This window comes from Bos mutus, chromosome 5 (genome assembly GCF_027580195.1).
Source record: "Bos mutus isolate GX-2022 chromosome 5, NWIPB_WYAK_1.1, whole genome shotgun sequence".
Classification (NCBI taxonomy): Eukaryota; Metazoa; Chordata; class Mammalia; order Artiodactyla; family Bovidae; genus Bos; species Bos mutus.
Window position 1 is genome coordinate 43,758,455 of NC_091621.1, and position 26,554 is coordinate 43,785,008.

At 46.1% G+C, this 26,554-nt stretch overlaps 2 protein-coding genes and 1 long non-coding RNA gene across 9 annotated transcripts; 1 reads left to right on the forward strand and 2 right to left on the reverse strand.

Moving 5' to 3' along the window:
- Nucleotides 1-1,360: 1,360 nt before the first annotated feature.
- Nucleotides 1,361-2,198, reverse strand: LOC138987821 (uncharacterized). The gene is made up of 2 exons (XR_011464114.1): nucleotides 1,831-2,198; nucleotides 1,361-1,646 (listed from the first exon to the last, which is right to left on the reverse strand). It is a non-coding gene; the product is annotated as an uncharacterized lncRNA (long non-coding RNA).
- A 163-nt stretch (nucleotides 2,199-2,361) lies between these two features.
- LETMD1 (LETM1 domain containing 1) lies at nucleotides 2,362-10,184 on the forward strand. 6 transcript variants are annotated; one of them, XM_005908685.2, is made up of 9 exons: nucleotides 2,364-2,520; nucleotides 3,064-3,215; nucleotides 4,817-4,932; nucleotides 5,550-5,632; nucleotides 6,960-7,146; nucleotides 7,269-7,370; nucleotides 7,471-7,623; nucleotides 8,056-8,152; nucleotides 9,037-10,184. In XM_005908685.2, exons 1-9 carry the CDS (start codon nucleotides 2,399-2,401, stop codon nucleotides 9,105-9,107), a joined length of 1,083 nt encoding a protein of 360 aa, XP_005908747.1. In that variant the 5' UTR covers nucleotides 2,364-2,398; the 3' UTR covers nucleotides 9,108-10,184. The 6 variants fall into 6 exon arrangements, with proteins under 6 accessions (XP_070226898.1, XP_005908747.1, XP_070226895.1 ...); XM_070370794.1 differs by having other exon boundaries at nucleotides 8,979-9,116; XM_070370796.1 differs by lacking the exon at nucleotides 2,364-2,520 and adding an exon at nucleotides 2,694-2,963.
- Nucleotides 10,185-10,993: 809 nt separating this feature from the next.
- On the reverse strand, nucleotides 10,994-26,387 carry CSRNP2 (cysteine and serine rich nuclear protein 2). 2 transcript variants are annotated; one of them, XM_005908686.3, is made up of 5 exons: nucleotides 26,122-26,387; nucleotides 20,486-20,723; nucleotides 18,940-19,199; nucleotides 15,676-15,972; nucleotides 10,994-13,982 (listed from the first exon to the last, which is right to left on the reverse strand). In XM_005908686.3, the coding sequence occupies exons 2-5, from the start codon at nucleotides 20,634-20,636 to the stop codon at nucleotides 13,059-13,061; spliced, it is 1,632 nt and encodes a 543-aa protein (XP_005908748.2). In that variant the 5' UTR covers nucleotides 20,637-20,723; nucleotides 26,122-26,387; the 3' UTR covers nucleotides 10,994-13,058. The 2 variants fall into 2 exon arrangements, with proteins under 2 accessions (XP_005908748.2, XP_070226894.1); XM_070370793.1 differs by lacking the exon at nucleotides 26,122-26,387 and adding an exon at nucleotides 20,961-25,738.
- Nucleotides 26,388-26,554: the final 167 nt, after the last annotated feature.

Consider the following 26,554-nt stretch of genomic DNA (forward strand, 5'->3'; position numbering starts at 1 on the left):
TAACCACTTGCATGAGTTATCTTAAAACAGCAGGTCCTGGTAAGGAAGTGGAACTACAAGCTACTACCAACCAGAGGAATTCGGGAAAGGTGAAAGAGAGGAGATGCCAGTATGTATGATTTTGGCAAGGCAACAGTGGGTGGTGGTGTAAAATGAGATCTTGATTCCTTGCCCAGGAATTGAACCTGAGTAGCCTGGATGGAAATCTGGAATCCTAGCCACCAGACCAGCAAGGGCTAGAGGTAGAGCTGTTTTTCCCTGGATCTTTGCCCCCAATGAAAAAATTTATTTCTCACGGAGGCAAAAACTAAACGCAGGTACAAAGTTTAGAGATATAGCACAACCAAAAGTGGGAGAACACAGAGAGAAATAGTTTGTTAAGATAGAAGCAAGGCAGAGATGTGTATCAGGAAAGAAAGGGTGTGGGGTGTTTCCCTGAATAAGGAGTGTAGTGAAGAGGTGGTTAAGTCATTTATATAGGTCAGTTCTTCCAGGTCTTTGTCTACCTTTAGCCAGTTATCTAGTTTCTTTTTCCACATCTGACCTGCCTTAGGACCCTTCCCACTATGACTGCGCAGGTTTTGTCCAAGATAGATTTCAGTCCAGGAGCCCATGGGATCACGTATTAGCATCATATATTATGGAGTGGAGCTCCCGCCTCCTTTTGACCCCCAAGGAGAGTTTCTGCACATGTGAAATGTCTCCTTTGCCCCAAGAATGGGAGGTGTGTGATTACCTCTTATCGTCTTTTAATAGGGTTTAGTCCCACTCTGTCCCTGCCATAAAAATGCCTAATGTCTGGTTATTTATTTTCTTCCTTTTGCTGAGATCTCAAAATATAGACAGGAGTCCAGTCATAAATATGTAGTCCTAGAGCCCATTTGTCTTTTGCTTCAGGAAATGTATAGGCGGCTGGTGATGAATGGCGCTCATCCCAGGAAGCGTGAACAGGAGCCCAGTTATAAATGCCTAGACTGAAGCCCATCCATTTCCTGCCTCACATACGTCCTACCAACCTCCCCAAATCCTTCTCACTGGAATCCATCTTGGCTGGGTGATGCACGTGCCACCAGAAAGGACCCTTAGAATAATTTGCCAGAGACAACCAGAAAACTAACTCCATCATCATAAAACCTGAAGCTGAGCCAAGTGGCAGAGCAGTTCTGGGTTCCCTTACCCTGCTGCTCTCTGTCCAGACGCCCCTACCTAATGAAGTCTCTTGCTTTGTCAGCATATGTATCTCCTCATACAATTCATTTCCGATTATTAGATGAAAAACCCACTCTCTGGCCCTAGCTGGGGTTCCCCCTTCCTGCAACATCACTTCTGGCAATCCCTCCCAGTTTCAGGGATTAATGAATGTAGTCAAACATGTTTATTGGGCAACTACTAATGCGGGAGACCCAGGTTCCATCCTTGGGTCAGGAAGATCCTCTGGTGAAGGAAATGGCAACCCACTCCAGTACTCTTGCCTGGAAAATCGCATGGATGGAGGAGACTGGTAGGCTACAGTCCAAGGAATCGCAAAGAGTAGGACACGACTGAGCGACTTCACTTCAGGCGACAGGCATGACACCTAGCGGTGGCGGAACAGTACAACAGTAACTAAGGCAAGAAGGTGCTTGCCCTCAGGCTGGTTCAGGCACCTGGTCAAAAGAAACAAACGTATAAACGATGTGGTTAAACGCTATAAAGAAAATACACGGAAGGTAATGGGAGAAAATGCATGTCCTTCTGGTCAGAGACAGCCTCCCACAAAAGTGACATTAAGGTTGAGACCCAAGCTTGGTCTTCAAGAGGCACTTAATGAAAGACATTATTCCCACAGACCTCCTTTGAAAAACGCCCACAAAAGGGAACGGCGTAAGTGGTCCACGCAGGGGCCGCTCCCAGACCGCCAACCTTCGCGGCCAGACCTTGACTGGCACTAGAGGGCGCCGGGGGTCCTCCCAGGACCAAGGAGGAGCCGTGGCCAGAGGCCCTGCCTAACTGCCCTCTGGCACCTGCCGCCCCAAAGCCTGGCGGCACACGGACAGAAAACAAGGGCGGTGGTGCCAGGAAACCTGGAGGCCCTAGAGCTTCTCCAGGGGTCACCAGACCCTCAAAGAGCGAGCTTCGCAGAACCACAACCCAACCAAGGCAGATACTCCCTTGCTCCCTCTGGGATAGCCGGGTTCCGGCGTCTCTAAACCAGGAAGTGCTGGTGGCATCCAATCCTAGACCTCCTTCCGCTCTTAACCTTCGCGTCCACGGCTCGCCGCGGGGGCGCGCGAGGCCAGCGGTCTACGGTTACCAATGAGCTCTCAGGAAAGACGCATGCGTTGTCGAAGGAACGCAACGTACGGGAACTTTGACCTGAAGACGACTTTCCCCTGTCTGCCCCTCCCTCGCTGTGAAGATGGCGCTCTCCAGAGTGTGTTGGGCTCGGGCTGCTTTGTGGGGTTCGGCGGTGCCCCCTGGACTATATGTCGTCCGAAGGCTGCAGTTTGTTCGCTCTGGCCTGACCTGGGGGGCCCCTCGGTGAGGGACTTGGAGAGAGAAAAACATTTTTGACGTTCAGGCCCTGCCAGTGTCTCAATATTGTTTGCATGCTGTCTTAATTCTCAGGGCTCTACGCCCTGGCCCCTGGATTTTTATTCTTCCGCTAAGAAGTCGCATCCGTATCCCTGCTAGAGACCTGGCTTCCTGACCCTCTCAGTTCTCAGCGCCGCGTGTTGCCTGAATTCTCCACGTGTCCCGAGCCGCCCTTTTTCGGCTCAAGATTTTACTGCTGCTTACCTGGATCTCACCTCTCTGGCTTTAGCCTGCTGCTCAAATTGTCCCTCAGGCCTGCTTTCTCCAGGCTCACCACTCCCCCGACATTCATTCTTGTCTGGCCTCTTATCTGCCTTATCTGTTTTTCTCAGTCTAATTGCTTATCTCTCCGTGATCTCAAGATCTTCCTTGGATTTCAGAAGTTTCAGGTCTTAGCATACATTCTCTGAAGCCTGTGTTTTACGTTTACGTGCGGAGAAGCGAGTTCCAGGGCTGGTTCCCAGATAGTCTCTTTCATCTTCCTTGTAGGTCTTCAAAGCTTCATCTTTCTCCAAAGGCAGATGTGAAGAGCTTGATCTCTTATGTGGTGACCAAGACAAAAGTGATTAATGGGAAATACCATCGTTTCTTGGGTCGTCATTTCCCCCGCTTCTATGTCCTGTATACAATCTTCATGAAAGGTAAAGACAAAACTAAAATAAAAATCCATTGGATCAGCTCTTGGGCAGTGTCAGAGAGAATAAGTAAGATCATTTCCGGCTCTGCATGGGGGGGTGTGAGCTGGTGTGTCTTGTGTTTCATAAATGCTTGAGCTGCTTCTTACAAGGTAGAGCTTCTTGAGGATGTTTCTAGAAGGATAATATGAGAAACAACTTCTCACAACACCTAGGAGGAATATAGGTATTTTTGCACTTTGCTTAACCACACATCTGCTTATAGTAGAAATTATTTGTCATGCACAAGGCAGAGATCCATAGCTGCACAGACCTGCCCTGTGATTTATCAGTTCACCTGGCTTGTAAGAAAATGTGGTTTAATGTTTGTCACAGATCTCTCCTCGGTGGCATGTTGTGAAAAGAGCACTGTATGTACTTGGTTTCTGAATGTTTCAGTTAAAATCAGAGCTCTGCTAGTTACTAAGAGATGGTACAATGTCAAGCATCCACTCTGAAGCCAGACTGCCTGGGTTCAAATCCCAGCTTGTCACGCTAGCTGTGTGATTGGACTTGTTACCTAACCTCTCTGTTCTTTGGTTTTCTCATTTGTAAAATGAGGGTAGTAATAGAACCTACCCATCGACTGCATAGTTATGAAGATTAAATAAATTCTTACATGTAAGCTCCTTAGGACCTAATACATAGTAAGCACACAGTAAGTGTAGCTATAACTATTAACTCTGTACTTCTATTGTAGTACCAATTATAGTTAACTTCACATTGTCAGCCCTGAATATTATCATAATTGCTACTAGCTTCATGGACTTGTAAAAGCTGTACAGTGGAGATAAGAGTGGCTGCTTTGTCTGCTCCCCAGTTTATACTAGAATCAAACAAAAAAAAAGTCTGAAAGCATTTTGGTTGTTTGTTTTTAAGCCTTATATTCTGGAAATTTTTAAACATACACAGAAGTAGAGTAATATAATGAACTTTCATATTCTCAACCTCACTTCCACAATTATTGACTCCTGGCCACCAGTCTTATTTCATTTATACATTGGCTTTCTCCTGTATTACTTTGAAGCTAATCTAGATATACCATTTCATTCATAAATAGGAAAGCATTTTTAAAAACTAAAGTCCTAGATCAGTGTAAGGATTATCTTGGAATGGAGAGAAAATGCAATCTTAGAAGTGTATTGAATTCTAGTAATTATAAAAGTGTTCTAGAGAGGAAATAAGTTAATATCTGGTTGAGAAATACACAGGATAAATTAGGCAACACTTACTGAGATTAAAGGTCATTGAATTTTTATTTTAAAAGGGGAGTGAGTAATGAACCAGAAGAGGGAGACCATTCCCTGATAGATCACAGAACACCAGCTTGGCAGGAAGAGAGGTGATACTTTGGGGGCAGAGGTTGGTAGGAGGCAGAAGGGAGAAGGATAAGAAATGAAATATAGGTCAGCCTCACAAGAGTTTCAGGTGACCTAGTTTAAAGCTTTGATTTAGAGTAGTGTTAGGGAGGGAGGGACAAGTGTGTCTTGTAGATGAACGTGGAGCAAAAGTCTGTGGTAATCAAATTGGGATAACGTCACACTCTGTCCTCTCCTTTAATGAGGCAGGATTGCAGATGTTATGGGCCGATGCCAAAAAGGCTAGAAGAATAAAGACAAATATGTGGAAGCATAATATAAAGTTTCATCAACTTCCATACCGGGAGATGGAGCATTTGAGACAGGTATGCACCAGGGACAGATATCCAGAAGTTCATGGTGAGATAAGTTCAGATCTCAAGTTTTTTCTTTCCTATTTTCTTCACTACTGACCAAGCTGTTGCCCCTTGCCAGAAGATCAGATCATTTGGCAGAATCAGTTCATTTGTGACCACCGTGCTGCTGCGCCACGCCCCCCTCCACCCCCCAAACACAGGTCCATAGAGTTTTTGGCACACTTTCTGGATAAAAGTTGTAAACAGTAAAATCCAGTTTGTTTCTGAACATACAAAAATCCGCACAGAAGGATTCAAAAGACAGCAGGAAGGTAGTATTTGGTGATGACTTGTTGGTAGATTTGAAGCTGAGAATAATAATCTAGCATCCATTCTATAGATCAGGAAGAATTTACTGAGGAATTTGGTCTAATGTCAGGCCCTGTACTAGACAGTGTTTGGAATACAAAAGTGAACAGACAGATCAGGGCTTCTGTCCTTAAGGAACTTACCAACCGGAGGCAGATAGAAATAACTTTGATCTTTATCTGGGCTAAAATAGAAGTTTGCTGCATAGTGGGGTGGAGGGATTGTCCGTTGTATCAAACACTTGGGTTAAAACTGCATCTGTGTTTATTTCTGCTTAGTTTCGTCGAGACGTCACCAAGTGTCTTTTCCTAGGTATTCTTTCCATTCCACCCTTTGCCAACTACCTGGTCTTCTTGCTAATGTGAGTACAGAGTTCTGTCTCCCTAGCATGTTGAAGATATGTAGATTTTTTTTAAATTAGAAATTAAGAGCTTTCCATTTCAGAATCTAGGCAGAGGTTATCAAACTTCTGCTCCAGTTTTCTCATTAGGCTAAAGTTCATAAAAGCCACCTGGGTTACTGGAACGGCTGTAGGAGAGGTGTCCTGGCCTCTTAGCTGTTCCTATGTGATGTGAGATAAGATAATGATCTTTTCCATCATCCCTAGAGGCACAGCCCACTCCCTGAGAGGCATAGCAACTTAGGACATTTTTTTTTTTCCCTTCTGGAGAAAAATGCATTTCTTATTCTGACAATATCTATCTTTATTACTTTACCTTATATCCAAAGATGATACTTTTAAACTATGACCTTACATGCTGTGCTAGTTATCTATAGTTATTGCTATATAACAACCTCAAAGCTTAAAAGCTTGAAACAGTCAGCATTTTCATGACTTTATGGGGCAGGAATTTGGGCAGGGCTCAGGTGGGTAAATGATTTTTCTCCTGTGTGGTGTTGACAGAGGTCCCTCAATAACACCTAACTGGTAAATGGACTAGTCAGGACAGTCTAAGGTCACTCTTAGGCCTGGTGCTTTAGCAGAGATGGTTTTGTAAGACTGGGACTGTCAACTCAGGTGCCTACCTGTGGCCTCTGTAGTGTGGGTGGCTTTAGGATAGTGGGACTTCTGACATGGCAGCTCAGGGCGCCAAGAATGACTGTTGCAGCAAATAAGAATCTGCATGACCTTTTATAACCTAGCCTTGAAAGTCACAAAGACTGACTTCTGCTCTATTCTCTTGGTTGATGCAGTCACTTGTATTTTAAAAGCCAGGGACATTAGACTTCACTTCTCAATGAGGAGAGTGCCAGGGAATTTGTGACCATGTTTTAAAACCCCCACATTTGTAGAGAAATGAATTAAAGAAATTCCATTTTGTATGCACATAGGGGCAGTGAACAGTTTGCAGCATCACAAACAGTGATGCCCTCCAGCTCTGAAGCTCTGTCCAAAATGTGTTCTTCACATGCTTTGGCTCAAAAGGAGTCATTTGTCTGATTGCTGTGTGCAAGGCTCGTCTCTTACACTGTTTCCTTTTACATAAACCTCAGTAATATTGCTTGAAATCGGGCTTCAGTGTATCTTTAAACCTTGATCTGACTCTCATTCTCAGGAAAGAACAGTAAGGTAGGGAAAAAAGTGTTTCCATCTCTTCCTCCTAGCATTCATGTCTGCTAAATGCTCTTAGCTCACTTTGAAAGATGCTAGTTTCAGCAAGTGACTTTGTGATTCCTTTTCTTTTCAGGTACCTGTTTCCTAGGCAACTGCTGATCCAACATTTCTGGACCCCAAAGCAACAAATTGATTTCTTAGACATCTATCATGCTCTCCGAAAGCAGTCCCACCCAGAAATCCTTTGTTATTTAGAAAAAGTTGTCCCTCTCATTTCTGATGCAGGACTCCAGTGGCATATGACAGAGCTGTGCACCAAGGTATTCCTGCAGTTAAGCCTTCCTGCAAACCAAGAATCTTGTTAGATGCAATGTGCACTAAAACTAGGTAAGAGGGCTAGTCAGGACCTTCCTAACATCTTCCCATCTCTTACTCTCCCAAGATGCAACGTGGTACCCATCCAGCAGTACATGATATCCTGGCTCTGAGAGAGTGTTTCGCTAACCATCCTCTGGGCATAGACCAGCTCCGTGCTTTGCAGATGGTGAGCACTTTGAGGCTTTCTCTCTTCCACGGCCTCACCTCGCTCTAGGTCTTATAGTAACACCGAGTTGACTTTCTCCCCCTATATTGTTGTGTCACAGAAAGCCTTGTGTCGAGCCATGCTTCTCACACCTTATCTGCCTTCTGTCTTATTGAGACACCGTTTAAAGACTCACACCACTGTGATCCACCAACTGGACAAGGCTTTGGCAAAGCTGGGGGTTGGCCAGCTGACCGCTCAGGAGGTGAAGTCGGTAAGTGCTTCATTGCAGTATCAACCCGTAGTCCTTGATGGGCTCTCAGGGGCTGGGAGTTTCCAGGGAGCTCCTGTCTCTGGTTACATCAGAGTCCAGGCTCTTCATTTTCTCATTTCATTTCTACATCTTTTTTCTTGGCTGAACTTAACTCGTGGGAAGGAACTCCCCGCAGTAATTTTGGTTGATGTGTCTTTTCTTCTGGTCCTTCAAAAATCAAGAATGCTACATTTTAGATGTACTGATTTAGATTATATAGGCCTTTCCACTTCTCTTGTCCATCAGAGTTCATATCGCTATGGTGAAAGGTTTCTTGTAGGGTTGAGGTTTTAACTTATTTAGAGGGGATTTGGGATTCTTTGTGGGTTCACACTTCCTTGGCATACTCGCCCTGTGATAGTTAAGGATTGTTTTCTCTTCTGAGTGGTATAGGCTTGTTATCTTCGTGGCCTGAATTCCACCCATATTGCTGAAGAGAGGTGTCGAACTTGGCTGGGAGAATGGCTACAGATTTCCTGTAGCCTGAAAGGTAAGACAAATCCCTACGGTTAATGCAACAAAAAGCCAAGTCATTTTTGAATTCTATTCTAAGGTACTTTGGGAGCTAATTATTAAATAGTGTGAGACCCTTATCTAACTTGTGTGTCTAATTGAAAGGGCGCAGTCACTTGCCTACAGGCAGCTAATGAAGTAGACTGTGCAAGACAGGGAGGACTGGGCACTGTGGGAGTCTGAGCATGAAGCAGGCTTTCTCAACCCTGGCGCTATTGATGGCTTTGTTGTGGGGGGTTGTGCTGTGCACTCTAGGACAACATAGCGACATCCCTGGCCTCTGTCCACTAGATGCCAGTAGCATCCCCCAACCCAGTGCTGACGACTAAAAATGTCTCCAGACGTTGCCACGTGACTTGGGGAGGGAGTACAGAGCAGAATTGTTCCAGGACAGAAGTACTAGTCCAGAGGCATTCAAATTCAAAACAAAGACACTCACCTAGCTAAATGAAAAGTATCCACGGATGGGTGTTAGGCCTGTGGGTGTCCTGTTTGGAACCTTTGCCTAGTTATTTTCTAAGCCTCTGAACGTCAGGGTAGGCCTCCTAATCTTGGGGCTGAGAAGTGTCCCTTGAGGACCAGCTTCTCCCAGAAAAACCCTAAGGGTGACAGTGCTGTTAAGTACCGTTGCCATTAATGAATTTTCTGCTGCCATCACGTGAGAATCAATACAGATATACTTGAAAGCAAGCAAACCTGCAGGGACTGGAACCAAGCAGTGGGGCTTCGAGGACAAGGGCCTCTTAGCGTCTCACCTCCCTGCACTTGGCTTCCCGCCTCTGCTATCACGCTCTGCACAACAGGGTAGCTGGAAGGCGAACTGTTCCCTGGCCAAACCATTAACGTTGATGGTGCTTTCAGAAACTGAGCTGTCCCTCTTGCTACACAACGTGGTCCTGCTTTCCATCAACTACGTTGGGTCAAGGCGCTGAGTGGACATGAAGTGGCTGGCGTCGTCCTGCAGTCACAGCCCAGCAGCGTGGGACCAAACAGCACTTGTCAGCGAAGTCTGCATGCACTGTTAGGTCTGGGAGACAGAGGAACCCGTGCCATGGGCTTCACAGCGTGGTGCCCACGTGGGAGCTGGAAATGAAAGAAACCCTCCTAGTGGGGTGGCCCATGAGAGGTGCCATCCCAACTTCCTCAGAATTCGCTGGAGCTGGCAGTAGCCTCTCTACTGGTCTTAACTGTGGTGTTTTAAGTTCAGATCCTAGGAGGCTGAGCTTTTGCCCCAGGAGGGAATCCTCATTTGGCCTAGGACTTACTCGCTGCTCTAATCTTCACAGCTGTTTTTGTTCCAGACAGGTCCCGGCTGGTGAGGGGAGGAGCACTGCTTATACTGGAGCCTTTACATCCACGCATGTACTTGGGTGCCCCCCTCAACACTTTGATATGACCAAAAATAGGGATTTGCTGCTTCTGTTGTTCCCCTCACTGGGACTGGAATAACCACTTCCTGTTTTTTCAAATCCTTTGAGCACTTTTTTTTTTTTTTCTGTAAGTGAATAACTTACGGGAACATTCTAATGGAAAAGATAAAAGGAAATGCAAGTGCTTCTTGACTTTCTCCCCAAGTGTTTACAGCCTTCACTTCCCTTGTCTTAATTTCTGGGCTGTACTACAGCCCCTGTGGATCTTAAACTCTTTGCTACCTCCACTGTGTCACAGCGATCCATCTGTAACTGACAGTGGCTGCCTTCTTTGGTCCATGGATCAGTCCTGTTAAGGTACTAATCACTGCCCAGCCCGAGGTCTACACTAAGGTAGTAAGTTGGGTTCAGCTTTTCTCTGTGTATTTCAGTGACCTGTAGTAACTTATTGTAAATGCATGAAGCACTGTCTTTAAACTCAAGTAAAGACTGCCTGAAACCAGTTGCTGGAAATTACTTACACATCCCCCAGTTACTAATGCTCCTTTTACAGGACTGATTGACATAACCTAATGGAGAGATAATTGGTTGGAATAGAACTTTCTAATGGGATGGAAATAACAAAGAAACTGATGTGAAGTTGATGCTCTTGCTGGATTTTTAGACAGTAAACAGGAATAAACACACACACACACATATAAAGTCATGAATTGAAAAGTGGGCCCCAAGAGTAGGGACTGAGTCAGAAAAGCTCCAACAGGGCAGATCAAGACTTGCTTCAGCTGAAGAGGCGCCTAAGGGCACATGATGCAAGTGAAGCTCTTGATGCTCCATAGAATGTTCTATTTTTCCACTGTAAAACATCCCTTTTGTTAACATTAATCCTTAACTGACCTAATTGGTTTTATATATAGTACTAGAGAAGCATCTTTTCTCTAACAAGTAACTGAATTGTGGTCTGCCAAGATAAAGAAAACACCATTCTTTTGAATATTTCTTTAATATTACATTTAAATATTTTCTTTAAATACAGCATTATCACAATGTAAAGGACCTAAAAGCCAAAAAAAAATTTTTTCAGAGAACCAGACAAGCTTTGGATTCACATTGAAAATACTACCTGTGTACAGTATGTGAGAAAGGAAATTGGAAAATATTATGAGTTGTAATGAGTGATTTATCTGGATTTCTTTTATCCCACCTAGTCTAAGCAGGACTGAAGCTCTGCTTTTGTGGTCAGCAGCCTAGCCTTTCTAGCAACCATGCGCTGTAATTCTGTCTGTCCAGCTCAGGTAGCACCAGAAATGAGATGGACTAGGTTGCATAAAAGGCCCTTTGCTTGACAAGATTGTTAATGTTAATATTTAGCATTTAAAACGTTGGGACAGGTGAGTCAGATCTGTAGTTAATGAAGGGAGGGATTTATTATCTTGGGGGTTGGCAATGAGTTTAATTAGTTTGAGCTTCTTGGTCTGATCCCAAATGTCTTATTAACAGGTGAATCCACTTCCTAGCTTAGGCTGGAGCCCTCCTAAGGAGGGAAGATACAGCACTCACCTTCCCCTTCTGACACAAACTTCTAGAAAGATTCATCTTGAGAGTCAAATTCCCAACTAAACTTCAATCTTATATCTGAGGGGACCAGTCTAAGGTGGCGGAGTGTAGCTCAGTTGAGGATAGCACCTATTTCACAGGTGCTTAGGACTCTCGACTCTTTTGTGAGCCTAGAGGAGAGAGATAAGGGCCTATGGCTTATTAATTCACCTCCAAATGTAAAACCAGCAAAAACAGGAATGAACAGGAGAGGCAGAATAAGTTAAAAGGATGTATCCATGTTGAATATAAGGCCTTTCAGGCTCAGTTTAGGTTTGATAGGTGAAATGCTACTGTGATATACATACATAAAGATTGCTTTCAGACACTGGGGCCTTAACATACCACAAGAAAAGGCTTTATAAGCAAAATAAGTAGGAACAGTTACCTCCTCCACCAAACAAAAAAAAGGTTTGTACTTTGTCTTTTCCTGGTTAATAAACCATACCAGTAATGAAGCATGGTGTGAAGGATGCTAGAGTATTTTGCTCCCTACTGCCTCCCTTTTCAAACAGAGGCAAAAGAGCCATTTAAAAAAAAAAAATGAAAACAGAGGCAGTGGTAACTTTGCTAGTGAAAAGAATTCAGTGCTCAGTGGAGCACATCCTGGAACATAAACTGGACATAAGAGAACAGGAACCATGTCCCCCCTAATAAAGGTACAAACAGAATCTGAGTTCCACTCTATAGACCTCAAAAGTTACAGTTAGAACTTGACTTCTTAGAACCTGGGAGCTGCAGGAAGCATTTAGGAACTGGTTTGGCTTCCAATCTTTATATATCAAGATGGAGGAAGCCAATAAGCATTTGCAGCTCTTGGGAACAGTATGTGAATATAAGAACTCTAACCCTGTATATCCAAGAGGGATCAGGAGGGTAGATCAAAAGGAAAAAACAAGAAAGGTAACACAAAAACACTAGTTGGTGAACTTGCCACATCCTACATTCCTTTAAAGCTTAATTTTTGGGGGGGAGGTGTGGGGAACAGGGTGGGGAAGAACCTAGGTGAAAAGGCAAGCACAGCACAAAGAAAGTCATCTTTCCAGACAGCAGCCTGTTCCTGCTGCCTCCTCTGGACATAGGTTAATGCTCCATATAGGCCTCCCATGGGATGTGTGAGCCCCAGATTAAAGCTGCCTGATGGAGCTGCGGTTAGACACAAAGGGAAGACGAGCTCTTGATGCCACATCCCAGCCAATCTAGCTTTTTCCCTTCAAAGGAAAAAGGACAAAGCGGGGGCGGGGGAAAGACAAGTTTAACTCTAGTACCTAAAAATGTGTGAAAGAAACACTTCCAAGTTAAGACCAGGAATCCCCAGTGTGGGGAACAGGTCAGAGAACAAAAATGTCAAATATTAACTTATTTACCAAATAAGGGGGGTCAGGGAAGGTAGGTTGAATTTTTATAGATCTTAGGGGTTTTGTACAGAAGCAGAGACACTCTCAGCCCCTCTCTAGACTCAACCAGCTGACGATTCCAACTGTATTACTATGACACACCAAAGTGGGGTATCAGAGTAACTGCTGAGGAAGGTGAGCTTAACCCTGCCTGGAGCTCAGAAGAGAGGAAGGGGCTTTGTCATGCTGTTCAAACTGATGTTCTGGTCCCTACGTGAATTGCTGCTAGAATTACCCAGCTCCTCCTATGAGATCCTAGTTCTTTGTTCCGAACGCCCAGAAAGCTCAGGATGCAGCCTCCTCTGCCCCAAGACTCTGTCCCCTGATCGAACTGGGGCTGGTCTCCTTGGTTCTGTTGGCCCTTTAAAAAATACTTGTACAATCCTTTCCCACCCTTTCCCCAGTGACCCCAATAAAATAACATAGGAGCAGCAGCTGCTTCTACAGTTTTGTTTTTGAAATGGTGTTAGATAAAATAAGGGAATAAATAGAGAACGGGTGCGAGGCAGTCTCCGCCCCTGCGTCACACTGCCAGAGGGAGCTCCAGGGCAGGCTCCTCCGGGGGCCTGTCCGCACTCTGCGGCGCGGTCTTCTCCACTGCACAGCCCTCTTCCCTGTCCGTGCACGTGGGGAGGCTCGAGAGGGACCAGGAGGGGCGACAGTCTTCGCTCCCAGGCTCCTCGGGGTTACAATCTTCGGGCACTAGCGCTTCTAGAGTGGATGTTTTCCCCACCTCTGATTTACAGAGGGCAGCTGGGTCTGTGGGGCCACAAGCCACCAGTGAGGTAACAGGGAGAGAGAAGACATTCAGATCCTTCTCCTTGGGGAAGGAGGGTGGGCCTTCTTCTGTCCCAGGCTCTCCTTTCACCCCCAGGACTGGCCTCTGCTCCACCTGGTAGTAGACCAGGGGCCCACTGTTCAAGTAGGATGGGTTGTTCACGGCCGAGGCGGTCGGGTGGTCCGAGTTCTCAGCAAAACACAGCACAGAGGAGCCCGGGGGCAGCTGAGCCTGGATGAGAATGGGGGCAGTGAGGCCCGGGCACAGCTCTTCTGGGACAGCCAGGGGCTCCTCCAGGATGCACACGCCCAGGCTCTCGATGCCAGAGTCCAAGCTGGCACTGGAGCCACTGGAGTCCTCCTCCGCCTTGAGCCGCTCCAGTTCCTCCGCGCTCTGCAGGTGCATCACCGCCGTCTCATTCTCGGCAATGAACTCCTGGAAGTCCTGTGTTTCCGCACCCTGTGCTGCTGCCAGGCTGCAGCTGGTGGTGGGAGAGGGCTCCTCATCTGGGGCTGGCGGGCGGCTCACCTGCCGCTTGCTCTCCAGCTCCAGCTTCATGATGGTGTGGAGGTAATGAGTCCGGACCCGGATTGGATTGAATTCAATGCGCCCAGCCATGTTGCCACAGCCATCCCGGGAGCAGCCACATGGAAAGGACATGCGATCCACCTGAGAAGACAAGGTGGTTGAGGCCAGATGAGATAGGAGATGTTAGCTGGCAGACACAGGGAGTCAGAGTTTGAGATCTTCTTAGAAGAGAAACAGCAGATTCAAAACATAACCTCTTGGGGTACAATGAATACATGTATATGTGTGGCTGAGTTTCTTAGCTGTTAACCTGAAACTATCACAACATTGCTAATTGGCTATACCCCAATACAAAATACAAAGTTTAAAAGCCTAAAAAAAAAAAAATAACCTGCCCTGTGAGCTACCACACCACCTGCCTTTTAATTCCAGCTCAGCCACTAATTAGTAAGTGTGACCTCAAGAAAAGTCATCTCTCTCCTAGGGCTTTGTTTCTTCTGAACAAAAACAAAGATCATGTCAAAGAGCCCTTCCAGTTACAAGTCCAGAGAGAACTCTCTGAAAGCTGACAATTCTCAAAGAAAACGAAATGCAGGGACCCCTGAGACTCTTCCATAACTTACCTACTTTATTAAGAAAACAAAAGGCCAGGGACCAATCCTGTTCTTTGACGACAGGGATGGAAAAGGACGTAGAAGACCTAGCCAGTCTAAGGCAATACATTCTTGGGAAACTAGGCACAAGTGCCTCTATTGGCTAAGATGCTAGAGTGACGATTCAAACAAAATAATGGCCCGTTTTCCCTCCTTGCTTCATTTTCCCCTGATGGTTGGCCAGTTTGGTTTGCAAGCAGTCATCAAGACTTACACACCAGGGATATCTGGAAAAGACATGCTTTCTACCTCCTCCTCTCCCCTTTGAATTCTCCAGTTGAAAAAACCCCACCCATACCAAAAATAAAAATGCGAATAGACAATAAGTATGGACAAATACACAGGGTCTTCCTATGATATCAACTTCCAGAACTCTCCATTCCAGTTTTTGGGAAAAGTCCATTTCTTAGAACTAACCTCAGCTTTGTGTGTAACAGACCAATTCGTTATGGCACTTAGTCTGAAAAGCATTATCTGGTCAGACCTGTTATAGTTATGTGATACCAACCCGAAAATAAGAAAAGCTTAGGATACATTCTACCCCAAGGACTCAGAACTGATAGCCTCAGTATACAGGTTCCAGATAAATATTCTTTGCCATTTTCCAGTTGAGATTTGTCTTCCAAACTGTCTCTTGTCAGAGGCTCTCTGGGAAACGATGCTATCTTTAAGGATGCGGTGGATTTCAGCCCAAATCTGATCCTGAGTTACAGATTCTGAGGACTATTCTGATTTTTACAAAAATGGACTAGTGGTACCATGAGCAAGTGTTTGTAAGATAAAACCTAAAGCCTACCTCAGTTCTTTGCTTCTGTTTACAAGGAACAAGTCAGTATTTAAGGACAGCTACTAAATGTAAAACTTACTAATCCCGTTCCTCCAGGTGCTGACAACTGCTTCTTATCATCTCTGAGGTGAGAGACACAGGAAAAAAAAAATCATCCCTATCTCCACAGCCTAAGAATCCTGCCATACTTGTTTTCTTGGTCGGCAGAGGAGGGCTATAGAATGGTGAGTGCTACTCCCTACACAAGGACCCGCCACATTCACTGGCACCCACACCAGACAACACCCCTGACTCTGGGGTGCCAGGGGTCACAGGTCACCTGTGATCAGGTGACCACACTATGGTCACTATGCTACCATGGTCACTATGCCACCACAGGTCAGAGAGGACTGACCTGGCATTTAATCCCAGCCTGGCTGCAGGCACATGCTTCTGGATCACAATACAGTCGACAGTCACAGCCACACTCTTCCCGTGACAGGCGGATGGCTCGAAGTTCTTGCTTCTCTTCAGCATCGATGCGGTGGACCCCAGAAGCCCGTAACAGGGCACGTCGCCGCTTGGTGGGCAGAGGCTGCAGGAAGAAGTAATCATCCACCTCCACATTTTCCACATCAATATCTTCATCTGAAACATCATCCAGCGTCAGGCCGTCGGCCTCCACCGATTCCACCGTTCCGTTCTTGGTCAGCTGCCAAGAGACAGGAAGGAAGGTCAGGTGCCAGAGCGGATCAGCAGGAGCCTCCTCACCGGGCACAACTAGAGCAGGTCAGGCCAAGTGAGCTGCTGCCACAATGCAGACGTCCACGCAGCATGTCCCGGCGCACATGTGGCTCCTGAGCACGGTAAACACACTGAACTTCAACCTTTATCTCATTTTAATTAAGTATAAATAGCCACTAGTATGGCAAGTGCCTACCATACTGGAGAGAGTCAGTCCAGAGAATAATCTAGAGTAGGAGGACAGGAAGCCTATGTAGCACCAACACCAGCCCGTCAACACAAGGGACATCAGCTTTCTGGCTCAGTTTCTCCAAATCTGTCTCACCTTCCCCCCCAGAAGATAATTTTCCCCCACAGTTATACCCTCCATTTGCAGCCTTCTACCCCTTACTTCAGCCAACCTGCCATCCAATACATGGACGAAGAGAAGGCACTTCAATGGATGGATGTTCCTTGGCTGTAAACAGCCTTGCAAAACACCTGTTAGCTTGCACTCTGAAGGACCCAAAACCACAATTCTGGGAAGAGTACGTTTAAAGTGTAGTACAAGACTACCTATCATGTCTTTGTCAATGAACCTGAATCCTCACAGTCTAAGTAATAATCTGAGCACACACAGAAGAGCTTCATTTTATGGGGAGGAGAAAAAAGTGAGCAAGTTATCAATGGCTATCAAGAAAGCCCTCACTTCCCATGGCCTAAAAGAAATATTATTTTTCCTTTTTTTTGGCCATGCTGCATGGCTTCAGGAATCTTAGTTCCTGGACCAGGGATTGAACCTGGGCCCTCAGCAGTGAAAGCACTGAGGTCCTAACCAGTGGACCACCAGGGAACTCCCTCTTTCTCCCTTCTAATCCTTTTTATTTGGTTTCCAAGGAAAGCTGCATGTGAGGTAGGGTGGCAAATATAATACTGCGTGTACTCTGCAGGAAGGAATCTGGGTTCTCTGGCTAAGAAGGACAAAGAGGCAGGAAGGGCGATGTGAGTGGAAGGACAGGCTGAAGACAATTTGTGGCTGAATGAGTTCTGAAAACCCACTTGAGAGTTCAGGTAAAGAAAATGAGGCCTCACGATCCCCAGGGCTCTGGAAGCTACTGGCAGGATGAAAGCCAAGCTACTGGTGGGTTTGGCTCATTTCATCAGCCAGTCAGAAGAATGCTGGTAAAGGAATAACTCCCGGGAGAGATGTGATGCAACAGACCCGGCTAATAAGCTACAAACCTGTCCTGTTTGTTTGTTTGTGGGGAGGTGAGAAGAGGAATGAGAGAAAGTGGTGCTTCTGGGGAACCCCACATCCATGATTTCTGTTGCAGGCAGGCCAACTACGAGGGGCCTTCCTGCAGACCTGAGCATTGCTCCTGCCCATTCCACCAGGGCTGGCCTCCTCTGAAGCACCTCCCTCCCCTCCTTGATATCCTATCAAAGGAAAGAGATTAGAAATGCAGTAGAAAGAAACCATGTAGATAGGGAATTTAATATAGCCTAATAGAAGAACACTTCAAATCAGTGAGAAAGATTCTAGTCATTAAATGGTATTGGGACAACTGTCTATTCTTTTAGGGGAAAAAAAAATTAAGTTAGATTCCCAATTCATACTATTTGTTAATAATGAATTCCATATGGATAAAAGGCCAAAGAAAGTAATAAAAATGTTACAAAAATTATAGGTACTAATACTGATGCAAAGCAGCAGTGTTTTTGTTTTTCTGGATGGAAGTCCAAAGGGAAAACAAATATTAGATGGCATATGGGAGATGCAAAATGTATTATTTTTGAGAACAACTGCCTCTTCTATAAAGTGCTAAAGATAGGAAAGATTTCTAAGAAAAGAGTAAAATGGTCCAAAGTAAGGATGTTCTCTTGACACAGAGGGAAAGGGAAGAAAGGCTTCATGGCAAATGACAAGTTTATTTGCTCAGCTGTTGCTATAACAGCAGAAAGGTGATAGGTCAGTGATGGAATTCCTCAGACAGAAGACGGGGAAGCCTGAATGTCACTGTAGTTAGAAAAACAGGTGTACGGTTTGAGGCGTGGACTGCAGGCAGCAGACACAGAGCTCTCAAAGGGACAGAGCACTGAGGTCTAGTTCATACACAACCTCTGTCACTGGTTCTCCCACTTTCCTGCGTTGTGTGTATCATCAGGATTTCACCCATGACCCTGGAAATAATGCAGCCACCTGTTTTAACATGGGTCTGCATACTTTGAGCCCACAAGAAAGTCGGCCAGGCCTGAACCAGTGTTCTCCAAGCTCAGAATTAGGAACTCTAGGGGCAATATTTTGCAGACTGGTAGAAACCACAGCTGTCGCGTGCCAGATGGTGCAAAGAGCAAATGTGGAGCTATTAAAGAGAAATCTGAGGTGGGTCTTCCAGCCCTACTCTCCTCCTAAACTTGAAGAGCAGCATCAGACTGCAGGCCCAGTACTATACAAATCAAAAATAACTATTTGGTAAGGCTATTGTTTATACCTGAAAACCTATCATCTAGAAGCAACAGGAGGTACAGAATTGGCAGCATCCTTTCAAAGGATCCAAAAGATCCAACACCTGTTCTGTGCATCAAGCTAATGGACAATCATTTGATGAGAAATGGAAACACTGTGCTTCCTAAGGGTCCAGGGGTGGCAGACCGGAACGCCTTCAGGTAGGCATTCAAATCTTAAACACTGATAGATGGGGGAAGGGGAGGGAAGTCTAGGGAGTCTCTGCTAGACTCCCCACCACAGACAAGAATAGTGTCTCAGACTGAGATTTGATTCCAAATCTGAGATTCTTCATTAGAAAGATGTGGAATCTCTACATACCAAAGGCAACAGTCCAAAACCAAACCAAACCAAACCAAACAAACAAACAAGAAAAACACAATAGACCTAGATGGTTTTCTGCTTTTTCTTGACACAGGACAAGTATCAGACCCCAGACCCCTTAGGCACCTTCATCTTCTTAGCATGGAGTTTCTCCTCCTTCAAGTGTTCACGAAGAATCTCCCGATGGTTCACCTCCTGCTCCTGAGCAAACTCACAGAGCGTGTAGCTGCGTACAGAGTTATGGCGCTGGGCCATGCCCAGAGAGCTGCCGCCCTGGCTGGGCACGCTGGTAAAACCCTGGCGCCGAGCAAAGTAGTACACAGTCACCTGGTCAAATCGCACATTTTTCCTCCGCAGCTGCTTCTGCCGCTTCAAGATGGATGTGGCTGAGAAGGGAGCACAGAAAGTTTTATTAACCCAGAGAGGGCCTGTTGGAGGACCTCATTCTTTCTCATCCATCTAGGCTCTCAACTCTTCTCCAAAGGTGCTCCTTGTACCTTGAGACCTTCCACATCTTCAAACCTTAAATGCACAGTTGGAAAGGACCTTGACCATCACCAGGTCCATACCACTGTCTCCTGGCTGACTTCTGCCCAACAGATGACCACAAAATCTATTTTTAGAGATCAGTTAGGAAGAGAACTGTAGGTAATCTTTTCAGGATTTAACAATCTACACAACTTCACTGTCCAATACAGCAGCTGCTAGCCACATGTGACAATGTAATTAAAATGAAATAAAAACTTAAAATTCAGGTCCTCAGGTAAACACTAATCACACTTTAAGCACTCAATAGCCACATATGGCTAATGCCTACCATACTGGACAATACAGATACAGAACACTCTGTCATAGCAGAAAATTCTTTTGGACCGCATTGTTTTGTTTTGGCCATACCACACAGGTTATGTAGTATGTTTGGCCTACACGGGTTGTAGGTCAGTTTCCTGACCAGGGATTGAGTCTGGGTCACAGCAATCAAAGTGCCAAATCCTAACCACCAGATCAGCAGGGAATCCTCCCTGGACAGTGCTGATCTATAGCAGTAAATGGCAAACTTCTTCTGTAAAGGTCCAGGTAATAAATATTTTAGGTTTTGTGGGCCACAAGGTCTCTGTTGTAACTACTCAACTCTGCTGTTATAGCATGAAAGCCACTGTAGACACTGGGTATTGTGGCTGTGTTCCAATAAAACTTTATTTACAAAAATGGGCAGTGGGCCAGATTTACCCCACACATAAGCCCTGATTTACAGAATCAGAAGTTCCTTCCAAGAAACTAACTGAGCTGTAAGAATTAAGAAGCCTTGAGATGCCCCAGTTGCCTTATCAGGCAGTAAGCATTTACTTCTTGCTAGAGCTACAATTTTGTGGAACTATATGGGATTCTGGTGGGAAAGGGTAAACTCCTGGACTCCTCCTTCTTCAGTTTAATTCGACCCATTCTGGAGACCCAAAAACCACAGCCCAAGTAAAATCAGCTAGAATAAATCCCACTTAAGTCTATGATATTAGAGCAATGAGGTCCTCCAAAGAGCACGATGGAGCTAAGAGTGGGAGAGATTACAACTAAGGACAAAACCCCAAGCTGGACAGAAGCTGTGGTGAGAGCTGCAAAGGGCTCCAATGCCTGGGGGACTTGGGTGCAGGCTGGGAGGGAGTGGCTCACTCACGTGTGAAGCTGGCAGCTGTAGGAGGATTGAGGCTGTCGCAGCTGTCGGCACTGTCACTGCTGGAGATCTCATCATCGGAGTTGGAAACTGATGAGCCCACATCCACATCATCAAACTTCCTCTTGAGACCCGAGCCCGTGAATGCATCCATTGGTTTCAAAGGGGTTTCCTTGGGGGAGCCCACCACGTCGGCCCCAAAGCCCCTGCTCACCAGCAGGTAGCCAGGTGCATTAGGATTCTGCCCAAGGGAGAAGAGGAATCAGCGCTCCAGTCCTGAGACAGACCACTCCCAAGTCTATGCACACAGCTCTCCAAGTGCAGAAAGCAGGCCCCTGAGTCACTAGCACGGACATCTGCTCTCTTGAGACAAGGTCATATCCTTACTTATTCCAGTCAGCACCCTCCTCCTTCTGTTTCTCCCTAGCCCCTCCAGCATCAAACACTCTTCGAATAATGAGATGAGTAACGGCAGCACCTTTCCCAGTGGAGTGAAGGCCTTTGGTTCCAAGCCAGCTGGGCTCAAGGCTTCATTAGCCCTGGGTTAACAGTAGTGCTCTTCTGCTCGCCCAGGAGAGCTCTCCACGGGGCCCGCAGGAGGGACTGGGGATCAAAGGCAGAATTAGGCTATGCCTCAACCTATACTAGATCCAATTATTTTTCTAGAAATATAGCCTGGCATTTCCCAAACTGTATCCACTAAATAAACTAGTTCCACAGATATTAATTAACAGAGGCCTGGGGTGTTGGGGGGGTGGGGGGGTGGGCAGGGGGCGTGTGTCAGTGTGCCTCAGTTTCCTCCTACAACAACTGAATTTTTATAGTATCTGAAAATTGGAGACAGGGGTGGGGTGGGGGGCTTCCCTGATGCCCCCAGGTAAAGAATTTCAGATGGTAAAGAATTCGCTTGTAATGTCCAGGTTCAGTTCCTGGGTCAGAAAGATCCTCTGGAGAAGGGAATGGCAACCCACTCCAGTACTCTTGCTGGGAGAATTCCGTGGACATAGAAGCCCCTGGTGGGCTACAGTCCATCACAACTGAGCGACTAACACACACACACACACACACACACACACACACACCCCCACCCCACACGATATTAATATATTAATAGCTTTTACATGGAAATAAGACTGCTGTGTCAAAATACTTAAGAAAACTGCTTTTACGAAGACCTTTTAGAGACTTTTAATATGTTAAAAGAACCTGGTGAAGGGTAAGAGGAAACAGAAGGCAGGGCTTCCGCACATCTGTAATCCTCTGTTTCTAGAGTATCTTACAGGGCAAAGGATTCGGAACACACTTTGGGAAACACTGCTGTAGGCTTTCAATTTCAAAGTACACTGACAGGGAAATGCTTTATTCAGATCTTCACAAATGTAAAGTGTCTCACCAGGCTCCTGAAAAGGACAAATTAGATTCTAAAGAATGGACTGAAGGGGGGGTTGGGTTGGTATGGGGGGAAGGAATGGACTGAAGATTAGAAACCCAGACTCTTTCCCAATTGCCTACTGCTCCATAAACCTGGGCTCGCTTGACCTACCATCATCCTCTCTGCAAGGCTTCCCTTTACAAACCTTGCCCTCTATAAAGAAACTGGCAAGGGCATGACAAATAGCAAAGAAGTGACGATTTACTCTGGTTACATTATTACAGCAGGCAGTGTTTTCAACATGCTGCCACACAACCAAGGAGTCTGGGATAGTCCATTTCCCAAGGACAGATCTTTCTCCTCCATCTTTGGACTTGAGTTCCCGAGGATATGAATCTGCTCAACAGAAACGCTGTCAGAGCCGGGGCCACATATGATGATGCGAAAGCTCCCTGCTCTGCCTCAGTAATGCCAGAATCTCCCCAGACTATGATCTCACTAGTGCTAATTATGCAGCAGGAATAACAACACTGCCCAGAAAGCCAGGGCTGCACGACTGCAGAGCAACTCCCCAGAATACACTGTGGTGGTAAGAGGTGCCTGCTACAGTGCTGATTTTCTAGCCTGTGTTTTGGAAGCAATTTGCCTGCTCTTGGTTCAGCTCCACAGTCAACCAGACCTAATAAGTAGGTATTTCTTAATTTACCTAGCCAGAGCTCATAAAAATTCAAGTCACAAGATGCACCTAAGAAACCTGTCTTCATAGGTCTCAGACCAGCACACTCCTGAAATAAACTGGCCAGAAAGATAAAAAAATCAAGTCCTAGATACAAATTGTAATTAAATTTAAAAATGAGCCCAAAGTATCAATTTTGTTCTTCAGGTTACCCATCTTAGGAGATCACATTCTTAGGACATGATCTTGGGTCACGACATTCCTAGGACGTGGGTTAAGAATGGAGACAGCTATGACTTTTATTTAAGGTTAAGATTTCAGCTGGGCTTAAAGATGCTTATTAACTAACAAATCTCATTTCATTCTATTATTGGAGGTGAGACCCTTGCTATGGAGTACTTATGGGGGAGAAATAAAAAAAGAAAAACAATGTTGACCACTGAACTCAACATTTCCTCCCCACCAAAAAATCTTATTGACCATATAAAAAAGCTGACTTGAGCTCAAAATCCTTCTTAGAAAGGACTGAAGTCCAGCTTCAGTTTTAACTGAGAACCAGTTAATACTGCCACTAGGGAAGTGCCTTGTTCCTAAGCCTGAAGGTACTCATCAGTTCAGTTCAGTCGCTCAGTCATGTCCAACTCTTTGCAACCCCATGGACTGCAGCAGGCCAGGCCTCCCTGTCCATCACCAACTCCCAGAGTTTACTCAAACTCATGTCCATTGAGTAATAGATTCATTTTTAAATCAAGTTTTTAAACAAGTCTTACTTATTTATATTTTTTTGGCGGCATCCTGTGGCATGTGGGATCTTAGTTCCCCAACCAGGGATTGAACCAATGCCCCCTGCGTTGGAAGGCAGTCTTAGCCACCGGACCACCAGGGAAGCAAATGTGCTTCCTTGTCCTTTCTTGTCCTCTGTTCTGGGGTCCCTTTGCTTCCAGTAGTGTGGGTTCCTTCTGAATGTTTCTCCTTAAGCCCTGCATGTGATTGAGTCTGGTCCAAGATGGTGTTTTAAAATAATCCTCCACTGTCTTAACCCAGGTGCCCCCAGGCTATCTTTTCTCTTCAGGTCACTTTTTGTGCACTCTGGGCGGCCAGAATTGCTGGCTGCTTTCTCTATTCTTTTTTTTCCTATGTCTTCCTCACTCCCATTTCTGGAAAAGAGGTTTCTGGGCAATGATAGGAGGAGGCTAGTAAGAAAGAAGAAAAAAAGATGCAAAACCTGGGAGAAAAATATTTTCCTTAAAATGTCTGAGAATCATCTGAATGGCTATATATCTAAGTAATGTGCATACTGACTGAGCTCTTTTCACCCTATCCAGGATGTTAGCATCACTTTTTCTGCCATTAACCCATTCTTATCAAAAAATAAATAAAAAGAAAAAAAAAACCCAAAATTCTGTCCTGAGAACCAGTATAACTTAAAATTTCAACCCAGCTTTCCAGAGTGAACTTGACTTGTGAGATAAAGATGTCCACCGGGCACCAAGAAACCTCCCATCCACTTCCACTGTGACCTGAAGAAATCCTTCTCTGAAACAGCAATAACAACAATGGATTCCACTTTCCAATTTATCAATTCAACTTCCTTTCCAACCACAGTTAGAAATCAGTCATCCCCACCTCTCTCAACTATTTATTCTTTGGCAGAGGATCAATGCCTAGGTTCAAGAAAAACACTTTTAACTTATACTCCAAGCACTTAACCCATACCGAAATAAGATGAGATTGGAAATGCAGGTCATAACTGACAGTTAACTGTCAAAATGACCAACTCAAAGAATAAATGCTTTTGGAGAAAATAATGCAAACCTCTATAAAAGCTTTTGTGCCATTAAAATGAAAGGTCAGCTGACACTTTCTAGCTGCATGCCTTACTGCCTTTTCTTAAGTATTTCTGCTAGTTGAACATTTCCCAAAGGTATACAAAATAATTCAGATCCATAGTATATAGAAAAGATTAGGCTAGCATCAAATAAAACAGATTTACAGCATGTATGTATTTTAGTACTAAGCTTAAGCCTTTTCAGGCCTATGAGGATTCCTATAACCGCCCTCAAACCCCAAAACCCAGCATATGTGAGACTACCAAGAAAGGAACTGCCCCTCCCCTAATTCTGTGGATGCAGAACGTATTGACAGAGTTTAGGTAATGAAATCTCTCTCCTAAATGAGTCCAAAATAAGACGAGGTACCTCTCACAGCCCACTTCTACTCGACTGGAACCCAACCTTCTGCTAAAGGTCAAGGGCCGAAAATCTCTAGTAAGATGTCAGTGCTACCATGTGTAGCTGGATTAGAGGAAGGAAAGCTTGTTGCTAAGTGTTAAGATCAACCTAAATAAGATGACCAGTCCTGCTTCTCCTTTTACAAAACAATGTGAGCTGCTCCTCAAATACTATGAATTTTGTGGCTCCATGTGTCCTTGTGATAACCAGGATCATGAACTCACAAGGTGCTCAAGTGAAAACATTTTGTTTAAACTAGGAATTTCAAGGAAGCTTTTGCCCGCCAACCCTCCCTCTCTGGTTTCATCCGGTCACTGACACAAGGTTAGGTTCTGGCTTTCCGTGTCTAAACTCCCATCCTATGAAGGGCATGAGATCTTTGTGGGAGACCTGGAACATGGTGCTGCAGGACCCATGAATTCTCAAGGATCTCCAGTCGTTTATAACTCTGGCACACATCAACATCCTCCTGGCTCTGGACATTGGCAAATTGGAAAGTCGGTAAAAGAAAAGGAAAATCTGAATTAACGATGGATTTACCTTGAACTGAAAACTGCAAGACATGGGGGCACTGTGTCTCTCGGGGATAACTTCTAACGTTTCATACTTAAGAACCGTGTATGTGTCACATTGCCACTCTAGCTCCCTTTAAAAGGATGAATCAAGACCGTACTAAAAGGAATGGATGGCAGTCGGCTGCGTGTTTGGGCCTGTGAAAAAAGATCCAACTAACAACTAGGGCAACTGATGCTTTCGTTTTCCCACACAACGCCGCAAAGAAATGGGAGACCTCAGGAACCTGGGTTGAAAGGACGTGTCCAGTCACCAGTTCCCCTTCATAAGACACCCCCGCTGAACCCTTCAGCGCTGGGGTACCTTTTCACTCTGACTCCTGCGAACCTTCCTGCTCCCTCCAAGCGTCTGCAGCCCGTACCCAGCTTCCCATCCTTTCCTGCCTGCTACCCACAAATTCCCAACCACTCCTCCCACATTTTGTTCTATTTCCCCCCTCCCCTTCCTTCACTTCCCTCCATCCTACATCATCTCAACTCCATTCCGAACTCAACCCGCAATCCGAATTCCTGCCGGCTTCTAAGCCGCTGGTCGGTCTCCCTTAAGCTGCCCCCGCAGTCCGGGCCCGCGTCCTCCGTGCCCCTGGCTCCCACGCCTCTCCCGACTCTTTCCCTTCCCGGCGGCGCTCTAGCTCCCCGCCCCCCGACCGCTGCCGTCCGTGCCTCCCTCATTTCTGACCCCTCCATCCGCGCGGCTCTGGGTTGACCACTCCTCCACAGTCGCCCGGGGGCCGATCCCGAGAAAGGACGAGGAGGCACCCTCCGCCCCCCACCCCTAGGCCCATTACCGGCTCCGCCGCAGCTGCCTCCTCCCGTGATGGTCTCTGCCGCCCCCGCTGCCGCCGCCCTAGCCCAAGTGGAAGGAGGGAGGAGAAAGCGAGTCCCGGGGCCGCACAGACGGTCTGGGAGTTCCCAGGGCGGCAGGGCGGGGAGGGACGATGGGTGGGCAGGTCGGCCGGCAGGCGGCAGAGGGCGGGCGGCTCCGACAACTCGGGCGCCCCCCGGCAGCAGCCGCCCAGAACCGCCCCGGCTCCGGCTAACAATAGGCTCCGGCCGCAGCGCTCTGGCTCTTATAGGCGCCGGCACGTCCGGACTGAGCCCCGGGGCAGGCTGGGAAATGGAGTCTACGTGCTAGCCCTACGCCCAGCGGCATGCCGGGAGTTGGAGGCGGCTACCTGCGCAGAGCCGAAACTCTCCGGCAAACAGACTCAGGAGGTGGTG